Source organism: Felis catus, chromosome B1, assembly GCF_018350175.1.
Source record: "Felis catus isolate Fca126 chromosome B1, F.catus_Fca126_mat1.0, whole genome shotgun sequence".
NCBI lineage: Eukaryota > Metazoa > Chordata > Mammalia > Carnivora > Felidae > Felis > Felis catus.
In genome coordinates, this window is record NC_058371.1 from 200,224,469 (window position 1) to 200,244,183 (window position 19,715).

At 58.0% G+C, this 19,715-nt stretch overlaps 1 protein-coding gene and 1 long non-coding RNA gene across 12 annotated transcripts in view; one reads left to right on the plus strand and one right to left on the minus strand.

The window, feature by feature from the left end:
• The first annotated feature begins 2,929 nt into the window (after positions 1-2,929).
• Positions 2,930-3,560, plus strand: LOC123385123. Its single transcript, XR_006597256.1, has 2 exons — positions 2,930-3,059; positions 3,479-3,560. It is a non-coding gene; the product is annotated as an uncharacterized LOC123385123 (long non-coding RNA).
• Positions 3,561-4,473: 913 nt separating this feature from the next.
• JAKMIP1 (janus kinase and microtubule interacting protein 1) overlaps positions 4,474-19,715 on the minus strand; it is a 137,190-nt gene continuing 121,948 nt past the window's right edge. For all 11 annotated transcript variants that reach the window (XM_045056614.1, XM_045056610.1, XM_045056616.1 and 8 more), the window contains 4 exons: positions 17,720-17,923; positions 9,658-9,723; positions 5,822-5,866; positions 4,474-4,612 (listed from right to left, as the gene is read on the minus strand). In XM_045056614.1, the coding sequence (XP_044912549.1) occupies positions 4,583-4,612; positions 5,822-5,866; positions 9,658-9,723; positions 17,720-17,923 (345 nt within the window). In that variant the 3' untranslated portion in view covers positions 4,474-4,582. The remainder of the gene's footprint in view (positions 4,613-5,821; positions 5,867-9,657; positions 9,724-17,719; positions 17,924-19,715) is intronic.

Genomic DNA, 19,715 nt, shown 5'->3' on the forward strand with positions numbered 1-19,715 from the left:
CTGGGAGCCTGCTTTGCATCCCCTGTCTCCCTCTCTCTCTGCCCCTCCTCTCCCCTTTTCAAAAAATAACATTAAAAAAAGATACCAGGCTTAACTGCCCCTGTTGAAATAATGGAAGGGACTCCCCCCTGCCCTTATTTACGGGAGCATTTACTTTACAAAACTTGTAGGGGCACCCGGGTGGGTCAGTTAAGCGTCCGACTTCAGCTCAGGTCATGATCTCACAGTTCGTGAGTTCGAGCCCCACGTCGGGCTCTGTGCTGACGGCTCGGAGCCTGGAACCCGCTTCGGATTCCGTGTCTCCCCCTCTCTCTGCCCCTCTGTCTTGGGCTCTCACAAAAAGAAATAAACGTTAAGGAAAACTTGCATATGCTTTGTTCGGCTCTTTGAAATACGTGTAAATCTTTTTGAAAGCTAAATAAGCTTTTTGGCAGCTTTCTGACCTAGGGTTGTCTTTCTGAAGACCCTGGGACCATCGCTTGGGAATGTAAACATCCGAGGATAATAGAACCCTGTCTCCCAGATCCTGTGGGAGGCGAGGGGCCTAACTGCAGTGGGTGCCTGGCTCTACACTGCAAAACCAGCCTGCTGTAAAGATGAGAAACGTTTCCTTCTCCTTTGAATAAAGCAAATTAGGGAACACAGAGGGTCACCCCCACGGCCAGGTGGATTTAGGGGGACTTGTGTGTTAAAGACGGTGCTGTCCGGTCCTCTGATTTGAGACCTGAGTAGTGTTTATCTTGAGGGCACGTGTGCAATGGACTGTGTCTGCTTGGCTCATAAAGGGGCGAGATTCCTTTCTGTCTCTGCAAACCTCTGAGCGGAAGTGCCCACAATGCACGTCACTGGTTTGACGCTTATTCAATACTAAACATGCCTTCCTTCTTATTCACCTCTGTAGAGACGTTTTCCGGGTTGGGGGCAGATTTTGTTTTTCATACATTTTGTTTTTCATACATTTTGGTTTTCATACACAACAGTGGACCCGTGTGCTGGGGCGGCCCAGAGGGCTTCCGACAGACACGGGGTGGCCAGAGGCAGCAGGGCGGGGTGTTGGCCAAGAGGGGATACAGTGGGCCAGCTCGGACCTCAGGTACCCGGGCCATGCGGCCTGGGTTCGAATCCCATCTCTGTGGCTTCTCTGACAGAATCCTGGGCAAATTACCTAACTGCTGGGCACAGTCTGGGGGGCAGAGTCTGGGGTCTTCAGAAGCCCCGAGAGCTTCGACGACCTCAGGGAGGAGCACCCCCAAGTGGGCAGGCCTCTAGCAGGTTCTGGTTAAATGTGAGAAAATAGGCCGAGACAAACAGGTCAATTGTTTGGACCGGGACGGTCGGGCAGGGTTCCACCGGTCACATACTGGTTATGGGAGGCGAGGGAAATGCAGGAGCCAGAGACCTTGAGGCTTTCAGCCTCTAGGATGCAAGGGCGGGGAAGAAAGGGGGCAGGAGTGGCTGATGGGAGGAAAGATCATGAGTTTGCTCAGAAGGGTGTTGAGCTCACGCTGGAGCACAGCGTTCGTGTCTCCAAGGTAACCAGGGCCCCCTGAGAAGGGGCGGGGTGCACACACTCAGTGCACCTGCAGCCCCCCCACCCCCCACAGCGCCTCAGACAGTGCGGGGGTGCTTCCGGATGAGCTAACCCCAGAAGCAGCACACACCCAGCCTTTCTCATGCCACAGCGCCCGGCTCAGCGTGTGCAGGGGAGGGAAAACACACCCGTGCGCATCTGGGCCCAGAGTGAAGTAGGGCCAGCGGTCAAGTCCTCGTGCTCCAGGAGGACCCTCGCGTCCTGGCTCGCCTGCGACTCCCCCCATTTTAAAACCGGAAGTCCCACCTCCCAGGCAAACGGGGAGGGCTTGTCACCCTGCACCGCCGGTCTCCTGGCCCACAAATGCTGCCGGAACAATAGTGACAGGACACGGGTCTGCCCCCCGGGCTTCTCTGCCCAGCTCCTCGCGGGTGGCAACAGAGGAATTAGGGTGAAGGGTGGGAAACCATGCACTGAGGCCTCATCACATGCCAGAACTTGACCCGGTTCTCCCTTCATCCCGCCCACAGATCTGCAAGGAGGGCGGTGGGAAAGGGTGGACCCAGCCCTTCTCCTTTCTGCATGAGACGCTGACCCGGGGATCGGCCGACCTCGGAGCTCTGCTGCCCTGGGAGCCACACGGGCATGGAACTTGGGCTGTGCTACGAGGTCACACCCACCACAACAGCCCCTTCCGGGAGCGGGGGACACGGATGCAGTCTAGGTATGTGTCTCGTGAGCCACCAGAGCTCTGAGGCCCTCCCGAGTTCAAGGGCTGTCGTAACCGAGCCTGTCCCGGGCAGGGACCTCGGAAGCAATGCCCGGGACTGTCACGAGAAACACTGGCGCCTACTGGGGACTTCGGGCCTTTCCGCCAGGGCCGCTCCATACCTGCTTGTGTGGTCTCATTCCCTCGCACCTGAGCTGTCTCAGAGAACGGCTCCCGGTCCCCCGCGGGTTGTTTGGTCTCCTTGCAGGGCGAGTGCCAGGGAGGGAACCAGGGTCCGGAAGTCCTGCGGGTCTAACCGTCTAGTTATGCCCAACAGAGAGCAGGGGTGAGGCGTTGCATGGGGACCGTCCCCCCCGTCCCCCAGAAGGAGTTAAGACTCGGGGCAGCAAGTACTTTGCCCGTGTCGGCTGCAAGGAAAGGGGCCAGGCTGGGAGCGGACCCAGACGGGTCTGACTTCAAAGCCAACGCCATTCCCGTCCTGTCGTCTGAGTGGGAGAGCCGAGCAGACAGAAGGACGAGGACAGGAGGGCGTGAGGACCACGCCCCTGGACGCTCCAGCAGCGGGGAGAGGGTGGGCAGCGCCATGGAAACGCTTCCTAGAGAGCTGTGTGCACCACCTGGACTTCTGTCTACTCAGCAAAGCAAGGGCTCTGTGCGCTGCCTGGGCCCCGGGGAAAGCAGATGTGTGTTCATTTGCACTCCCTGCGCGGCTCCCCACTCCCATCGCTCCCTGGGATGCTCAGATGCCTGTCTTCGCGCGAAGACACCGGTTCGTGCACGTTCGGTCGCCGAACGGTGGTAAGTCGTGGGGGCTGGAGCGGCAGGTGCTCCAAAGAGAATGGTCTCTCTTCAGCTGTCCTGTGCGTGTTTGCTTAGAGCCCCCTCGGTTCTTTGGTTTGGACATCCCTCCCCATCGGGCCGGGGCGCCCCTGCTGCGCTCACAGTCACCGCCTTCTCCGTCCTCGGGCCTGCCCTTCTGAGAACCTTCCGCTCCCCCGCTGATCCCCTCCGCGGCCCGAATTTCAGTCACTTCTGTCTCCTCCAAAGGCTCTCCTTACTAGAAATCACAGGCTCGCTCTCGCAGCCCAGCAACCACAGAGCAGCCAATCTTCCCGTCCTTGGGACCGACCCGTCCCCGCTACTGCTCCTCCCTTCCTTCCCCTGCACCGCCTCCTGTTTTCCTTCATCGACTCTAATTCCGCACATCTTCCTTCCAGACGTTTTGGAGAGAACAGTCAGGTGAGCAGGGGCATCTGGAGATGCTCGCGCCCCCCACCCCCACCCCACCGAGAACAACAAGAACAGCATCACCCCAGGTCACTTCTCTCCTCGGGGGCTCTGCCTCCGGGGCCTGACTCTCAGCAGCTGCTGCCTGGCCTCCTTGGCTGCCCCGGGCGCTCCGTCTGCTCGAAGGTTCCATTCAGAGGCCCCAAGATCAGGCAGGGCTCCCTCCTCCACAACTGAGAGAGGGCGGCCCTGGTGTCAGACCGATGCGGGGGGAGGCTCGTCCCCCACGGATGCTCCACAGAACACTCCGCCTCCCGGCATCTTCCCTCGGCAGCGTCTTGCAAATTACAACCAAGATGCGAGACAGCGCGGGGCATGGTGTGGTCGGGGACGGCGTCCACCTTCTCTGTCCTCGCTCCAGGGACAGTCATGCTCTGAGACTTTCACCGGGTCCCATCCAGGAGAGTGATGGAGCCTGTGGCTTCTTTCTTGGACATCTGAGGTCCTTGGATCCGCCCTCCACAGTGGGCAAGGCTCCTGCCCCTAGTCAGAGTCCTGCGCGCGCTCTCTCTCTCTCTCTCCCCCTGGTGGCCACCCACTGGATCAGCTGCACAGGGCTCTCGAAGGGTTTTGCTGACTGGGGCTTGACTTCGGGTTCAGATCACAGGGACACTTGCAAGTCACTTGGCTGACAGATTCCGGGTACACGGAGCACAGTTCATGGAGACATATGTACAGAAGTCTGCGTCCAGGGGAGGCATGCAGTGCGAGGACAAGGGCTCTGGCCTGGCCCCCGGCCGCGCAGTGGCTCCCCAGTGACTTGGTTTCTAGTAATTGCACTTAGTTTCCTGGTATTCAGGTCTCTGCCCCTTGGGCTTTGATGGTGCCAGAGTGGGGGCTCGGACGTGGCCCCGAGCTTGACAAAACCCCCAGCGTCTTCGGGGCTCCTGCAGCTCGGCCCAGCCAGGACCCAGCCGTAGATCAAAAGGCCTCCTCGTCAAGTACACGTGAATTCTGTTTTCAGTCTCTGGCTTGAAGGAGCTTGTTTTGCTGTTGGATTTTGGTGTGAGTGGGGTTGGGGATGCCGCAGGGACTCAATGTATTCCATAAGCTCTTTTTCTATCCTGTAAGATTAAAAAAATAATTTGAAACGATGCAAAGATCAAGGGTTCAAATGCTTGGAGAAGCCCCTGGCCTGTCTGCCCCCGGCCCCACCCCCACTGCCCTCCTAAACTCTCCAGCTGAGCCCACTGAGGGACCTCTGCCGACAATGCAGGGGAGGAGGAAATGGGACTCGGATGGCCTGTCCTCCAGCACCTCCCCCCACCTCCCTGGCTACTCCCACTCCCCATCGGACGCGACCTGGGATCATTCCTTTACTCACTGCACAAACACTGCACGAACATCGACCACGTGCCGAGCCCTGGGCCCTGGGACACAGAAGGTCCCAGGCAAAGCCCTGGCGTGCAGGGGGGCGGCTCAGGGCTTCCATGAGAACGTCAGGCAGGGAAGGACCTGGCAGCGGAGCTCAGCCTGGGGGTCAAGGCAGCGGATGGGCCCTGCGGGCATCCCCAGAGCTCACAGTGCTCTCGGCCTGGGCCAGATTCAGAGGCAGATCCTAGAGGCCCTGGCAGACCCCCTACCCAGGGGGCATTCAAGAACGAAGAGAATGGGGAGGGACATGGGCGCCCACGCAGGCACTTGGGTGAGATCTGGGCCCTGGGGACACGCAGGGCAGAGCCGGACCCCTTGCCCGGATGGCTCATGCAAGGTCCCCGCAGGGGTGAAAACCAGGCAGAGGCAGGGGAGGGGCAGGGAGCTGGGGCTCTTCACACGGGCTTCCTGGGTATTTTGTATGCGGGTCATGGACTTGCCCATCAGTCTCCTGCTCCTGAAGACCCCCGACCCCAGAAGCCCACTATGGTCTGGTCCACAGGCAACAGAGCACCAGAAGGCAAAGCCAAAAGAGAAAGGCGCTTTGGAAAAAACCCACAACCGCCGCCCCCCTTCTAAAGAGGAGATACAACAGGGCAACCATGACGTCCCATTGTCCCTTCTCCACAAAGAGCTCCCCCGACCTCCCTCCCAGGGGATGGGACTCCCCAGGGACCCCCGGGTGCCCCCCCCCTTCCCCAGGGAGCCAGAAAGCTGAGGAATCTGCCACGGGCCACCTTCCACGGGCCACCTTCCACGGGCCACCTTCCACGGAGCCCTCATCGCCCAAGGAAGAATGTGATGGTCAGAAATGGGAGAAATTCGCCTTTTCAGAAAACCATCGTGTTTTGGTTGTTTGTTTGTTTGTTTTTTAGCAGTGAAATTGAAAGGATACCAACCCGAGTTCTTTGCTCACTGACGTCATCAAGGCCACAGAATGAATGCTAGTGAGAAAAACAAAAAAAGGAACAAAAACTATAAAATAAGACCAAAAGAAAATGAGGTGGGGGGGGAAAGAAAAGAAAGAAAGAGGTAAGACATGTGGTTTGGGATTCAGAGACACATTTCACAAGAACTAACACACCGGGGTGGGGTTCAGAAAGAGGACAGGAAGTGAGCTTTAGAAGCTGACCTCACTGGGACCCCACCCTCCGGAAGGCCTCGGCACCCCCCCCAACTGCGCCCCCCAACGCGCAGCTGACTCGGCCAGACCGGGAGGCTTTGGGTGAGGACACGTGGCTTTCTTCACCCCAGGACACTTTCTAAACAGGGAAGGACCCTCCGATGGTCACGGTCGGTGGCTCCCACCAAACACCGGACATGGCGGGCCCACCAGGATCGGGGGTTTCCACCCGGGGTCACAGGTCACCCAGACTGACCTGCCAACGTGCAGAAGCCCTCCCACAACACCATCCCCACCCAGTCTCCTAAGAGATCATTGTTTAAAATCTTTTGTGCCATTCAGTGACTCTGCTTTCATTGTTTTTTATGTTTATTCATTTTTGAAAGACAGACAGAGACAGAGCATGAGCAGGGGAGGGGCAGAGAGAGAGGGAGACACAGAATCCGAAGCAGCTCCAGGCTCCGAGCCATCAGCACAAAGCCCGACAAGGGGCTTGAACCCACTGGCCACGAGATCATGACCTGAGCCGAAGTTGGACGCTCAACCGGCTGAGCCACCCAGGCGCCCCTCAATGAGTCTGCTTTAAAAAAGAAAACAAAAAATACAGGGCGCCTGGGTGGCTCAGCGGGTTAAGCGTCCGACTTCGGCTCGCGTCACGATCTCGCGGTTTGTGGGTTCGACCCCCGCGTCGGGCTCCGTGCTGACGGCTCAGAGTCTGGAGCCTGCTTCTGATTCTGTGTCTCCCCCTCTCTCTGCCCCTTCCCCCCGATCATACTCTCTCTCTCTCTCTCTCTCCTTCAAAAATAAATTAATATTAAAAAAAAGAAAAAGGAAAAATAGCACGAAAAGAGATGGCAAGGGAAAGAAAAAATTATACAGGTCACTTTGAAAGTACACTTCTCTTTCTTCACTCATGACCTGTTTTGCTCAAGAAGGAATGCTGCTCATTAGGTAGAACCTATCGGAGCATCATCGGGGGTTTTGAAAATCATTCTTCCCCCCCCCCCCCAAAAAAGCAAGGTAATCGCATCCCTAAATTATTTATCGGAAAATTTAAAATCCAAACAGGCAGCCACCAAGTTTCACACAAGTTTTAGAATCATTGGAAGCTGGAGCCGGACGGGACCTATGGAGTCACCCAGCTCTCAATTTCTTTCTTTCTTTTTTTAATGCTTATTTATTTTTGTGAGAGCGCAAGCAGGGGAGGGGCAGAGAGGCGGGACAGAGGATCCGAAGCGGGCTTTGCGCTGATAGCGGTGAGCCCTATGCGGGGCTCGAACTCAGGACTGTGAGATCACGACCTGAGCTGAAGTCGGAGGCTCAAATGACTGAGCCACCCAGGCGCCCCTCCCAGCTTTCATTTTCTACATAGGGACACTGAGGCCCAGGGAGGGAGAAGGGCCTGCCAGGACCACCCAGCAGGGTGTGGCTGGGAAGGGTTCCCAGCCACTGACATGAGCCACCGATAACGTGGCTGGAGTCACTTTCCAGGAGTGCCCGTCGCACACACGCACGTTTGGGCGTTTCTTGTCCTATTGGCCGGACCAGGAGTCCACCTGCTCTGTGTGCCAGCCTCGGGGACTCCTTTCTGGGACCAAGGGAGACAGACCAACCCGCACACATTTGCTTCGAGAAGAGAGCAAAAAAGAGGCAGAAAGGGGGGGGGGGTCCAAACATTGCCCAGTACTCCTCCTAATCAAAAAGGCAGCCGGCGTTATTCTACGTGGGCCGATCCCACCTTTTAAAACTTTAACCGGCAGAACAACGGCGGCACGTTTTAAGTCTTTTTGCCATCGGGTCCTGCTCTGTGACCCATTTTGCCGACTCGAGTCCTAAAGCCACGCTGGGGGGGCTGAGCGGGAGAACCAGCGTTGGTGACCCACTGACTGGTGTCGGGGCCTGGGGCTCAGACCTTCACATCCCCCCTCCCAGGTAGCCTCACAACCACAGAAGATGGGGAGTGCAGATCAGAACCCCCAGGCCGGAGCAGACGGATAGATCCCCCAGTGTGCCAAGGTGCACCTGCCTGCAGAGCCAGCTTACGCCCAGGACGTTCTTGGATGGAATCATACAAAAGATCCCCTTGGGGCCTCAACATAGCCCCAGGAGGTCTCAAGGAGGACATCCGGAAGATGGAGACACTAGGAATGCGCTTAAATCAGAATCCCATAGGGGCTCCCCGGGGCTCTGGCAGGAGAAAGGCCCCAATCCCTGTGTGCGAGCCCTCCAGCCGCGACCCTCTGCTGCCCCCCGGGGGACACCGCCGGTTGTGCGGGCCGGAGGCACTGAGTGGGAAGTGAGGACACAGGAAGGGGGGTCCGTCTGTCCTGAGGGAAAGGAGAGGAAGCTTCTAAAAATGGCTTAGCATCTGTAGAGCTGTCCTGTCTCCTTGGGCCCGCTGTGTTTGATTCCCTCCAGGACAGAGAGGGGCCGTCATCCCATTTTTACATATCCTCCCTGAAATCTGCTCTCCGGTGACTTCTGTGACTGTGTCCACGCACAGTTGGGAGTTGGGTTGGGAGCTGGCTTCCTCTCTCCTAGGACCCGCCTCGGAGACCTGAAGCCCACAGATGCCCTTTCTCCCTCCTCTTCTCCGGGGTGACTGCACATGAGCCTTTGAGATTCAGATGGGGATCCCCTCCTCATCGTCCCCGACGACCCCCGGACGGGGCTGGAGCCTTTGTGTGGCTCCCACGCGTGGACTTACCTCTGTGGCACACAGTGCACAATTACAGGCTCTGCCCTACTTGTCTGTCACTCATCTGGCAAAAGTGTGGGGATACCCCATTCCATGGTAAGAACGCTCTCGGATGAAGTGATGAATACAAGGGGGTCCCTGAGCTCAAGGAATCTGTGGTCACCGGGTGGATGTGCAGGAGGTGGTGAGGGCACAACAGAGATGCCACACACATGGTTGTGAGTGTCACTTGCTTGTCCGCCTAGACCAGCAAGCCGGGGGGGCTGCTGGAGGGGCTGAGGGGTGGCTGTGGCACCTCCCAGCTGTGGGATCGGGGTCCGGCGTCTGAATCTATCTCAGGCCCGGTCTCCCCACCCATCAAGTGGTAGCAACCCAGAGAGACAAGTGGGGGGGCTCGGTGTCCACATGTGACAGGCCAGCCTTGCTCCCCGCTGGGAGGGCAGAGACTTCCAAGAACACACAACCTGGTTTTGGCGCACGGGAATCATCCAAGGGGAAGGCGCCCGCGGGACGTAACCGAGGTCCTCACTGGTGACGTCACCAGCCTGGTCAGCCCAACCTGGCTTATCAATCCAGAGATGGTCACCTTGTCCTTCCCAGTGAACTAGTGTCAGATGGGTTCAGCGGAAGGTCTTTTGTGGGGGGGGGGAGGGGAAGGCATCCCCCCTACTCCGTCCACACACACTAAGTTGGTCCCAAACTGCACTTCTCTTCCCTAGAAAAACATTTGAAGGAGCTACTTCTTTGGTGGGTGTGCCCATGGTGGGGGGGCATGGGGCCGAGAAGGGAGGCGGGAGGAACAGCCTATCCTCTTGCATTGTAACACTGGAGCCCAGAAGGAAAAGGCCCCACGGTGACCCGTCACAGAAGGGAGCCTGGGGGGTGGGGGGAGAGGGTCCGAGCGCCCCACCTACCTTCTCCTCAAGCTCCTTCAGGTGTTTCTTCTGGACCTCCAGCTTACCCTCCAGCTCTCGGATTCTCTGAAACACATTACCTCATGCGTCAGAAAAAGTAAATTTTCCAGGTTCAAGATTTATTCTTTACTTTTATCATGGCGTAGCGCACGAGCAGAGAAGCGTGCAAACACAAGGGGGAGGCTTGACTGGCTTTTCTACGGGTGCAGACCTGTATCTCTAGCACCCAAATCAAGACAGAGGGGCGCCCCGGCACTTAGGAGGGTCCCTCGGGCCTCCGACCTCCTCCACTGAAGATTGATCTTGCCTGTTCTTGAAGGCGCTCGGAATTGGAAATATACAGCGCGGACTCTTAAGATGGGATCCCTTTAAAACAAACATCATGCCTGGACCGAGATGGGAGGTGCCCTGCGCCGGCTCATAAAGACTGCGGATTCGAAGTGACGTGAAACAATACACTTGGGCAAGATTAATCAGCTGGAGCCGGGCAGCTGGGGCAGAGGAAGCAGGGGCCACCCTACCACAGGCACCCCAGCCTCTTAGAAGCCCACTTAGCACCGGGTTCAAGGATGACCAACCAGCCCGGCTTGCTTAGCACATTCCTGGCTTTGCCCCTGAAAGTCTGGGGTCCCGGGAAACCCCATCCATCCCGGGAAGCTGGACCAGGTGGTCACCCGCCTCATGCCCCTTGGGGCACTCGCCGCCCCCCTCGGTGGTTTACAAATCCATTCCTTCCAGTTTCGCACAGCGTCCCACCCAGGTGTCCCACGCGTGCGACCTTTTCCGGATCGTCACATGCCCAACAGTCACCCCTCAAGTGCTGGTACCCTGACCGTGGCCCAGCTGGTTGCAGCCTTGCCGGGCCTGAATGGAGATGGAGAACTCAGTCCTGGAGAGAAAGTACTCAGGCTGGAGGGCGGGTGATTCAGGTCAGTCTAAATAAGCATGTGGCCTCCACTGACCCTTAGCCAGGCCTGGGGAAGCCTTCTGAGGGCTTGCGGATCGCTGTGCCCCCACCGGTTTCCAGCTCAGTTTCTGGGGGCCGATCCTGAGAAGCTGCGTCTCCAGCAAGTTCCCGAGTGATGCAGATGCTGCTTGTCTGGGGACCCACTTTGAGAACCACCTCTACGGACGCTATGCCCGGGGCCCTAAGGAGTTTGTGGTCCAATCAGGGTTCAGACAGAAGCATTGATACGAGTACCGAGATGGGGCACTGAATGAATACAAACATCACGGAGAAAACCAGGCAGGGGAGGGAAGGGGGCGGGGTGCTATCCTACGTGGGTGCCCCCGGCAGGTGCACCGGAGCCCAGAGGGCAGAACAGCGGGGGCACTGAGCCGTGGGGCTGGAGGGGCAGGAACAGGCGGAGCCCAGCCCAGGACTCACAGTGGTTCGACAGACTCCCAAGCAGAGGGAACTGGGTGTGCAGGGAGGGAGGGAGGAGGGGGACAGAGGCGGAGCCTGGAGGGTCTGGAATGTCCCCTTGAGGAGCTCAGAGACTTGGGGGCGTCATGGGGAGCCTGTGATGGGTTTCCAGCAGGGAAGGGATGAGAATTTGGTCTGGGAAAGATCACGCGGGTAGCAGAGAAGACACAGAAGATGGTTTGTCCTCAGAGATGAGGCCTTGGGCAAGTGATTCAACCTCTCTGGGCCTTGGTTTCCCGATCTGTAGATGGGGGGGGGGGGGTCACAGTTTGCCCGCCTCTGAGGATCTAACAAGTGAATCTGAGCAAAGGGCTCAGAGCAGGGTTGGCGCAGAGTAGGTACGCTGTCAAGGATCAGGAAACCCGGGCATTTGTAATTCTCTTCCACCTGAGGGAAGCCGTGTGGACCTCGGCGTGGCCGTGACCATCCCCCAAGGATCCCCTCGCACGGTGAGGAGGCAGAGAGCACTTGAGAATGAACACAGAGCTCAGCTGGACTCTGGCCTGGGTCCTGCGCCCCAAGCTTTCCAGCTGGTGGATGTTAGGGAGTCACGTGATCTCTTGAATCGGAACCCTCTTCTCTAACATCTGCACAGTGACCCCAGCCCCCGAGGGTGAAACGGGGACCCTGGGGTGGGGCTGGGGGAAGGGCCTCCTACACTACCGTGCCTCGTGGAGGGAGGGTGGCGCTTTACAGCTTTCAAAGGACTGGAGAAAATCCCCCAGGAACAACTTCTGGGCTTGGAGGAAGAGGTGCCTGGCCTCACAGCGCTGATATGCCAACGGGGGAGACCGTCAGGTAGTGAGAAGCGACAGGAAGGGAATAAATCAGGGGGGGCAGCTAGTTACACAGGGCTGTGGGGCCGGCGGCTCTCGGGGGTACGTCTGAATGGAAGCCGTATGACAGGAGAAGCCTGTCCCTCGCAGGGCACAGCAGGTGCCAGCCCGGGTCACAGTGGGGAGGGGACACAGTCAAGAGGGCCTGGCCACACGCAGCCTTGGATTCTAGTCCAAGGATAAAGGGACAACTGGGGGACTTCAAGTAGGGGACAGCCCCTTCCCACTCCTCAGGTGTCAGGGTCCCCAGCAGAGCTGGCCCAGGTCCTCGGCCCCCCACTCTCAAGCTCCCTGTTATCATTGCCAGGCGTGACTCTACAAGGCCAAGGTTTGTCTTCTCCCTTCTCCCTTCATAGCAAAGGCCGTCTGGGTGGGGAAGGTCAGGTGTGGCAGATATTAACTAATATGTGTCGAACTCTTAGTTTGTGGCACACACTTTTCCCAGCACTGCATAGGAATTCTCCACTGGCCCCAGCTCAACATGCTGCTCTCACTGTCCCCATTCTACAGGGGAGGACGACACTGAGGCTCGGGTTACACTGTAAGTGGGGGCTGGATTTGAATCCAAACCTGTCTGACCCAAGGGCCTGTCCTCCTAACCCCATAGCTTTCCGCATATAACCAACGCGCTGCATTTTACGTTCCTAGAAGGAAAAAAAAAAAAATCACTGTGATGCATGTTTGAAATGCTCGGGCCCTTAACCCTCTTTTCTCTTTGGGGGAAAAAAATGAAGATTTTTCAGTATTATCATTTTTTTTTAATGTCAAATGTCTGAAGACCCTATCAAATTAGAACAGACCATTGCAAAAAGCAAGCCAGAAACTCAAGGAGTTAGTCCGATGTGCAGAGCGGAGCACTGGACGTGAACTCGGAGGTGGCCACAAGTGGAAGGACCACACTGTTCTTGGGGGCTGGCCTTTATCCAGCTGTTTCGGCCACTGGGCCTCTGTTTCCCCATCCACCAAACTGGGTTGAAGACTTACAAATTGGGGCATTCTCTACAAACTGCTGTTTGGGCGATGTTCATTACAACTACCAGGTCAGATTTTTTTAAATCTTACATACGGCGGGTGCTACTTTTGAAAACTCTGGCTTATAGACCTCAAGCATGGTGGCCCTGTTCCCACCCCAGGGCCTTTGTACGTGCTGCTCTCTGCACAGAGCCTTTCGTGTCGTCTTAACCCTGTCTGACATCGTTGGCACTTATGTGCGCTGCGAGTGTCCCTCACTGGATTACAGGAACACGCTCTCCATGAAAGCAGCGACATTACTCACTGCCCCGGCCCCAGTAGCCAGACCCGTGCCTAGCACATGATAGGTGCCCGGCAGGTAAATAACCGTTGAAGGGAAGCAGGAAGCTGCAAAACCTCGCTTTTACCGATGCCCTGTTGTCCCTGGGCTTGCTGTAAGGACACCCTCCCCTCTGCTCAGGCATCAACCCCCCCACGACCCAACTCCAGGAAATTCTGTTGCAGGGAACAGACGTGTTCTGAAGTCTGAGCGCCTTTTTCGAAGGCACCGAGATGCCGGCCGGGGCACCCATGCCTGGTGCGGTTACACGTGTGGTGCTCGGCAGGGAAGGGGAGCCGTCTGGGATATGCCTGCACCACACAGGGAGAGTTTGGCCAAGCATTTCCACCTGCGGGGTGACAAGCACGGGACCCTCAAGGCAAAGCCTGGCGGTGGCACCGCTCCAAGCTGCCCGGAGGACAGATGGAGAAGCTGAAGCCGGAGCGTCAGGACTTGCCATCGATTCGGGAGCCGAGCCCAGGGCAGCGAGGAGTTGGGCCCTGCCCTCTGGATTCCATGGCACATTGCGACGGAGGAGGGGGCTCACCTGGGCTGGGCTGACTCGGCAACAGGGTGAGGACAGGAGCTCAAGAAGGAAGGAGAACGCATGTCCTTCCAGAACCAACGAAGGGAGGAGACCCTGCTGTGACCAGAACGGTGCCCCCCAAATTCTAGGTTGAAGCCCAGCTCCCAGCATGACTGTATCTGGAGATGCGACCTTCAGGCGATGGTAAGGTTAAGAAGGTAAACGGAGATCATAGGGTGCGTCCCTGATCTGGTAGGACTGGGGGACTTCTAAGAAGAGAGCGATCTCCCTCCGACCTGCTCCCCCTCTCTTCCTCGTCCTCCTTTATCCCCCTTTCCCTGCCTCGGGCACCCCTGGCCATTTGAGGGCACAGAAGGAGGCCGTCTGTAAGCCAGGAAGAGTCCTCACCAGCAACCGAATCAGCCAGCCTCCAGCTCTTGGACTGCCAGCCTCCAGAGCCGTGAGACACAGATGCACGTTCGAGTCCTGCCCGCGGCGTTTTGTTACGGTGCCTGGGCGGACGGAGGCGGGACCTTGCTCCCCTCTGCTCACAGCCCTGGATCTCTGTTGACGACTAGCCCGAACTGAGCGAGTTGAAGCTGCACGGAAATCACCTGGGAATCTTGTCAAGGGCAGCATCCGACTCAGCAGGTCTGGGGTGGACCCGGGGGTCTGCATTTCCAGCAGCTCCCAGGTGACGCCGCCGCCGGTCCACGGACCACACTTTGAGTAGCAGGGATGGACAGAGACAGGGGCTGTTCTACAAAGGGGAGTGTCTTCCTTTCACTGAACACCCACCATGCTCCAGGCACTAGCTAACCGATCCGTATGTCTTGCCTCCTCCAAGCCTCAGAGGGGCGTGCCATTCAGTGACTTTGTCAATGTCGCCCGCCACACGCAGATCCGTGTGCTTTCAGAGAAGCCTACCCTGTACCTTCAGCAGAATTTTCAACTCATTTGGAAAGGATCCGGAGACAGTGGAGCACAATTTGCAGTGCTGGGTCAAGCCACTAACTTTCTCCACGCTTAGGTAAACGAGAAAAGTAAAAGGAAGTGACGTGTCCCATGTGATCCTAGCTGACACTCCAAAACCCTCCTGTTAAAAGTGGTTTTTCTCTCTTAGAGGGTCCCAGTCCTCAATCTCCCTACGCGGGCAGCTTGGATTTCTTCCTTTTTTTTTCTTCTTCTTTTTCTTTTTTAAAACACCCACCTCCCTTTCTTTCTTGGCACGCGGGACACCGTGCGTTCCCCAGGAGTCACGGCCCAACGCCGCAATGCCCCGTGTCTTCAGGATGTGCTCACTGGCCCCTCGTACATTCCAGACTTAGACCGTCAGAAGCACTTCCGTGAGATTCGGGCCCTCGAGTCGGGTAATGACTTTTCGGTTCAAACACACGCGTGCCGCTCTGCTTTGAGCTGGGTTCTCTGAACAACGCCTCTATTCACCGCACGGTCAGCAGGCCCCACCAATGAGGCCCAGCGATGGACATAAGATACAGCCAGCATCGGGCTCCTGCTCACCCTCTACACTGGCAGTAAAAATAGCCACCTACCCTTACTGGGAGCACTTCACCCGTGACAGTCCATTTAAACCTTACAACATCCCAATGAGCAGGCATTATTACCATCCTCAGGAGGAGACTGAGGCTCAGATAGGTCAAGTCGCTTGGCCAAGGCCACACAGCTAGTAGGAGAATACGGTTCAGAGCCGTACCGTCTGCTCGCAGCGTTTGTGTTTTTAAGCACTCTGTCACCCCAGGCTGACGGCGCCATGCTGTGCTGCCATCTGAAAAGCTACTTATCCCCCCTTGAGGGCCACCGGGCATCTTCCTATTTATCTTCAGACCCGGCTCAGTAGGGACCTGCGCTGGGCGCCTCGCCAGCCTTGCGGAAGGAGACCCTCCCCTGCACGTCTTCAGCAGGTGCATTCTGGCGCAACAGCCTCAGCCACAAGAGTTGGTCAGGATCTGTGCTGTGTTTGGGGTCCCCACCGGGCTGGGGGTGCCCCGGGCCACTTGTCACTATTGATGTGACAGTAACAGAGGCGGTTCAGTGACAGTGTCTCAAAGGCAAACGCCCATGCCGATATCCCTGCGCCAGGATCTCCTTGATGGTAACTGACCGTAAGCCCCTCCTCTCCCTCCCTCTCTTGCCTCCCTTTCCCTCCCCGCTGCTCCGCCCTGCAGGGCCCCCGCCCTGCAAGGCCGACAATCACTCTGGTCACTGTCACCTGCAAATTCTCGGTCTCCGTCCTCAGTGGCCTCTCCTGAACCAGCAACTGCCCCACCTACTTGGGGCCACGGGGATTCCAAGTCCTCCCTTCCGCCTCCGCCCCTCCCGCGGTCCTCATGTGAGCAAAGGTGGCCTGACTCTCTTCTCCCCTCAGCACCGTCACCCCCCGACCCTGTGTCAGGGCACAAAGCTTCACCACTGTTTCCTCCTCCCCCCCCCCACCCCCCAGGCCCTTCTCAGAAGCATGAGCCTCCCCCTCGCCTGCTGGTCTGTATCCTGGCCTCATTCGTCCCTTCTGCACATCGGACCTTCTCAGTCAGTGGATGGATGCCTTTCCCTTCTCCTCCCTCCTCCTCCAGCCTCTCCATCCCCTTTCCCCTTGCTGGTCCAACCTGATCAGGAACCTCCCTAGTCGTGAAGCCTCCCTCTCCGTCTACACAGGCTGTGTGTGCGAACGCGTGTGCACTCTGGAGGCATGCTGCTTCTGGGCAGATGAGCAGAGGCTGCCGGCACAGAGCAGGCAGCGCGGGGACGGGGGCCACAGCCAGGCGGGGGTCCCGGGGGCTGCCTGCGTGCCCTTTCAGCCAAACCAAGTCTTGAATGAAGAGCCCTCCCAGCCTGTTGGCCCCCCTTCCCTCACCACCTCCTCTCTCTCTCTCTCCTGTACCACATGCAGTCTGACTGTGTCCCCTTGTGCCTTGCCCAAATGCCCCGGGGCCTGTGCTGTCTTCAGACATGACTCTCCCCTGCCCCTTCCTGATGTGTCTGCTTGCTCTGCCTGCCGTGACATCGCCTCCTCCCCCTGGTCACCCAGGTCCTTTCTCACTGGTGGGACCCCACCCCCCCGCCACCGCTAGCTGTGTGACCTTCAGGCACTCGACTTAACCTTCTTGAGCTCTAGTGTTCGCATCGAGAATGGACATCATCGTCCCCACCCTGCAGAGGGGGAGGGCGGCAAGCAAGGGTCTGCAACCATGGGCGCTCAAGTGTGAGCATGCTGCTGCCACCTCTTTGTCCCCATGGTCACCCTGGAGGCCTTGCAGCCAAGCCCATGTCACTCACACAGGACCCCAAACCTCAGAATACACTTAGGTTTTCGGAGTTAACAACTAATAGGGCCTCCAGGTCCAGGGCTCAGATCGGCCATCATCATAACATACAGCAAAAGAGCAAACTGCTCGGCAATGCCTTTTGGCTTTAAGGACCTGATTTTTAGGGGCGCCGGGGTGGCTCAGCCGGTTGAGCGTCCGACTTCGGCTCAGGTCACGATCTCACAGCTCATGGGTTCGAGCCCCGCGTCGGGCTCTGGGCTGACAGCTCGGAGCCTGGAGCCTGCTTCGGATTCTGTGCCTCCCTCTCTCTCTGCCCGTAACCCACTCGCATCCTGTCTGTCTCTCTCTCAAAAATAACTAAACACTTTAAAAAAAAAAAAGAACCTGACTTTCAAATAGAACACAGATGCAGGAGGTGGGGGGACCCAGGGGACCCCCGGCCTCAGTTTGCATCACCGCTCAGCCAGGGGGCGGGCCCTACCCTTGAAATCAACGCGCATCAGGAAAACGGTTTGCGGACCTCGCTCCGCTTTGCCAGGAATGCACCTGCCATGTTGGGAGAACACGCCTTACTGCACGGAAGCTCGCTTCGCTGCCAGCTGTCCATCCAACACGCCTGGAGCACCCAGGGGCCCGTCGGAGGGGCCAGAGGCTGGGAAGCGGGCAAGGGGCACCCGGTGCCAGCCACCTGCCCCTCACCTGCTGGGCCTGCTGCAGTAGTTCCATGCGCTCCCGCAGAACCTGGCTGTCGAACTCGCGGCTCTGCCTCAGGATCTGCCTGCGCACTTTCTCCACGGCGGCCTGCAGATCCTCCCGCTGGCCCTCGCTCAGCGCCTCGCTGGCCCTCCGCCCCGGGTCCTGCTGCAGCGCGTTGTACAGCGTGGCCTCCAGCTCCTGGATTTTCTGAGTGGCCCAAATCACACAGACAGCGCAAGGTCACAAACGGGTCGACAGTAACGGCCGGGACACTGCAGCTGAGGGAGGCAGAGCTGAGGAGCTCAGGCAGGGAGGGGAGGCGTGCGGGGTCGGGGCACGGGGGTGGGGGGGGCGCCTCGCCGAGCAGCCAGCAGACACGGGTGGCGGGGAGCGAGGGAGCCCCTTTCGGGCCCCGGGCGCAGCAGCTTTTGGAGAACATGTCTCGCTCCATTCAATCGAGATGCCCTACTCTGTGCGGGAGGGGACCAGGGCAGTAAGAAGAAATAATCGTAACCGCCCGCAGAGCGTTTGATTCAAGAGACTTTTCCTTGTATCCTCGGCCCCCGATGCATTCTCCCCGCTCCTCGGGAACAAATCTCCCCTTTGATCATGGGCGTCAGCGGGGGAGATATGGGTCAAATTGCACCCGCGTGGTTTTCAGCCAGCTAGTGAGGAATGCAATGTCCACCCACAGCAAAGAGTAACCACGTTCTAACGGTGCCCTCCCTGCAAGACACCACGTGTTAGCGAAGCAGATGAGAGGTTAGTGGCCAATCGAAGGCACCTCGTGAAAGGCAAGAGTTTTAAACGTTAGAGGAAGCTATTTCTTCCCAATTTCACCGTAAGACACTTAAAATATAGTTACCTCATGGGAATGTCTAGGGACAAAAGAGAGAATTATCTCCTTCTCTGCCTCCCTAAATCCGCCCCCCACAGCGTCCTCGGATGCCAACCCCGTCGTGGGTCAGGCTGCTGGGTCTGCATCCGCACCAGTAACTTCCCCACCTACCTAGGCCTCGGGGATTCCAGCTCAGGGACCTTAGGGGCTAAGGAACGGTTCCTTGTCTTCCCGAGACCAGACGGACCGGTCTTTAGTTTGGGTGGAAAGTGCCAAACAGAGGCGAGAGGTGGCTTGAGGCCACCCCTCTAGCCTGCGTGGCTGTGCAGACCCCCCCCGGGGGGGGGGGTTCCAGACCCATCAGGCCAGGCCCAGTCTTAACCAACAGACATAATCACCTTCCCCTCCCCCGGCCCCAGAAGGTGGGAGTCTGTCCTCCGGCCCAGCCCAGGGGTCCCCATGTGGGCTGCACATGGAGCCTGCCTGTCCCTTTGCCCTGCTGGCTCACCCCCTCCCCATTCAAGAGTTGTTATCAGCTTCCAGCCAGGACCCCACGCCCCCCGATTCCGGAAGCTCCCTTGTGGACCTGCCCATTTCAGAGCAATGTCAAAGGCACGCAGGCCAGCAACGTGGCGCCTGCCGTCCTCACTCCTGCCCGGGCACACCGCACTGTCACCCTCTGGGAGCGTGGCATTCCCGACTGTTCAAGTCACTCCAACATGGCATCAGAATGCAACCTCGTCACGTGCCTGAAATCCCACCCGAGGCTCTGGAACGGTCTGGGACTGCATGTAGTTCCTACAGCGTGGCGGGGTCAGCGCACCCAGGGGCCTCCTCTGCAGAAGCAGGACTCTGAGGGTCCCCCAGGGCCCTCCTGCCGATGGTGCTTAGACAGCCAAATGTGGACACCAAGCTTTTCCAAAATATGTTGAAAATCGCCAGTCCTGCACGATGTCCCTTGAAAAGATGGCCCACGAACCGTCTGACAATTGACAATTTGCTTGCTTATGATCCTCTCGGAGCCCCGGCCTACCCATCAACGTATTCAAGGACTGAAGAAGCCCTTCGGGGTTTTCCGAACTTATTCGATTGCCTTGAGAGCCTGTGAAGCCCTCCCAACTCCCCGCTCCTCGGGAACAGGGGAACGCAAGTCACATTGCG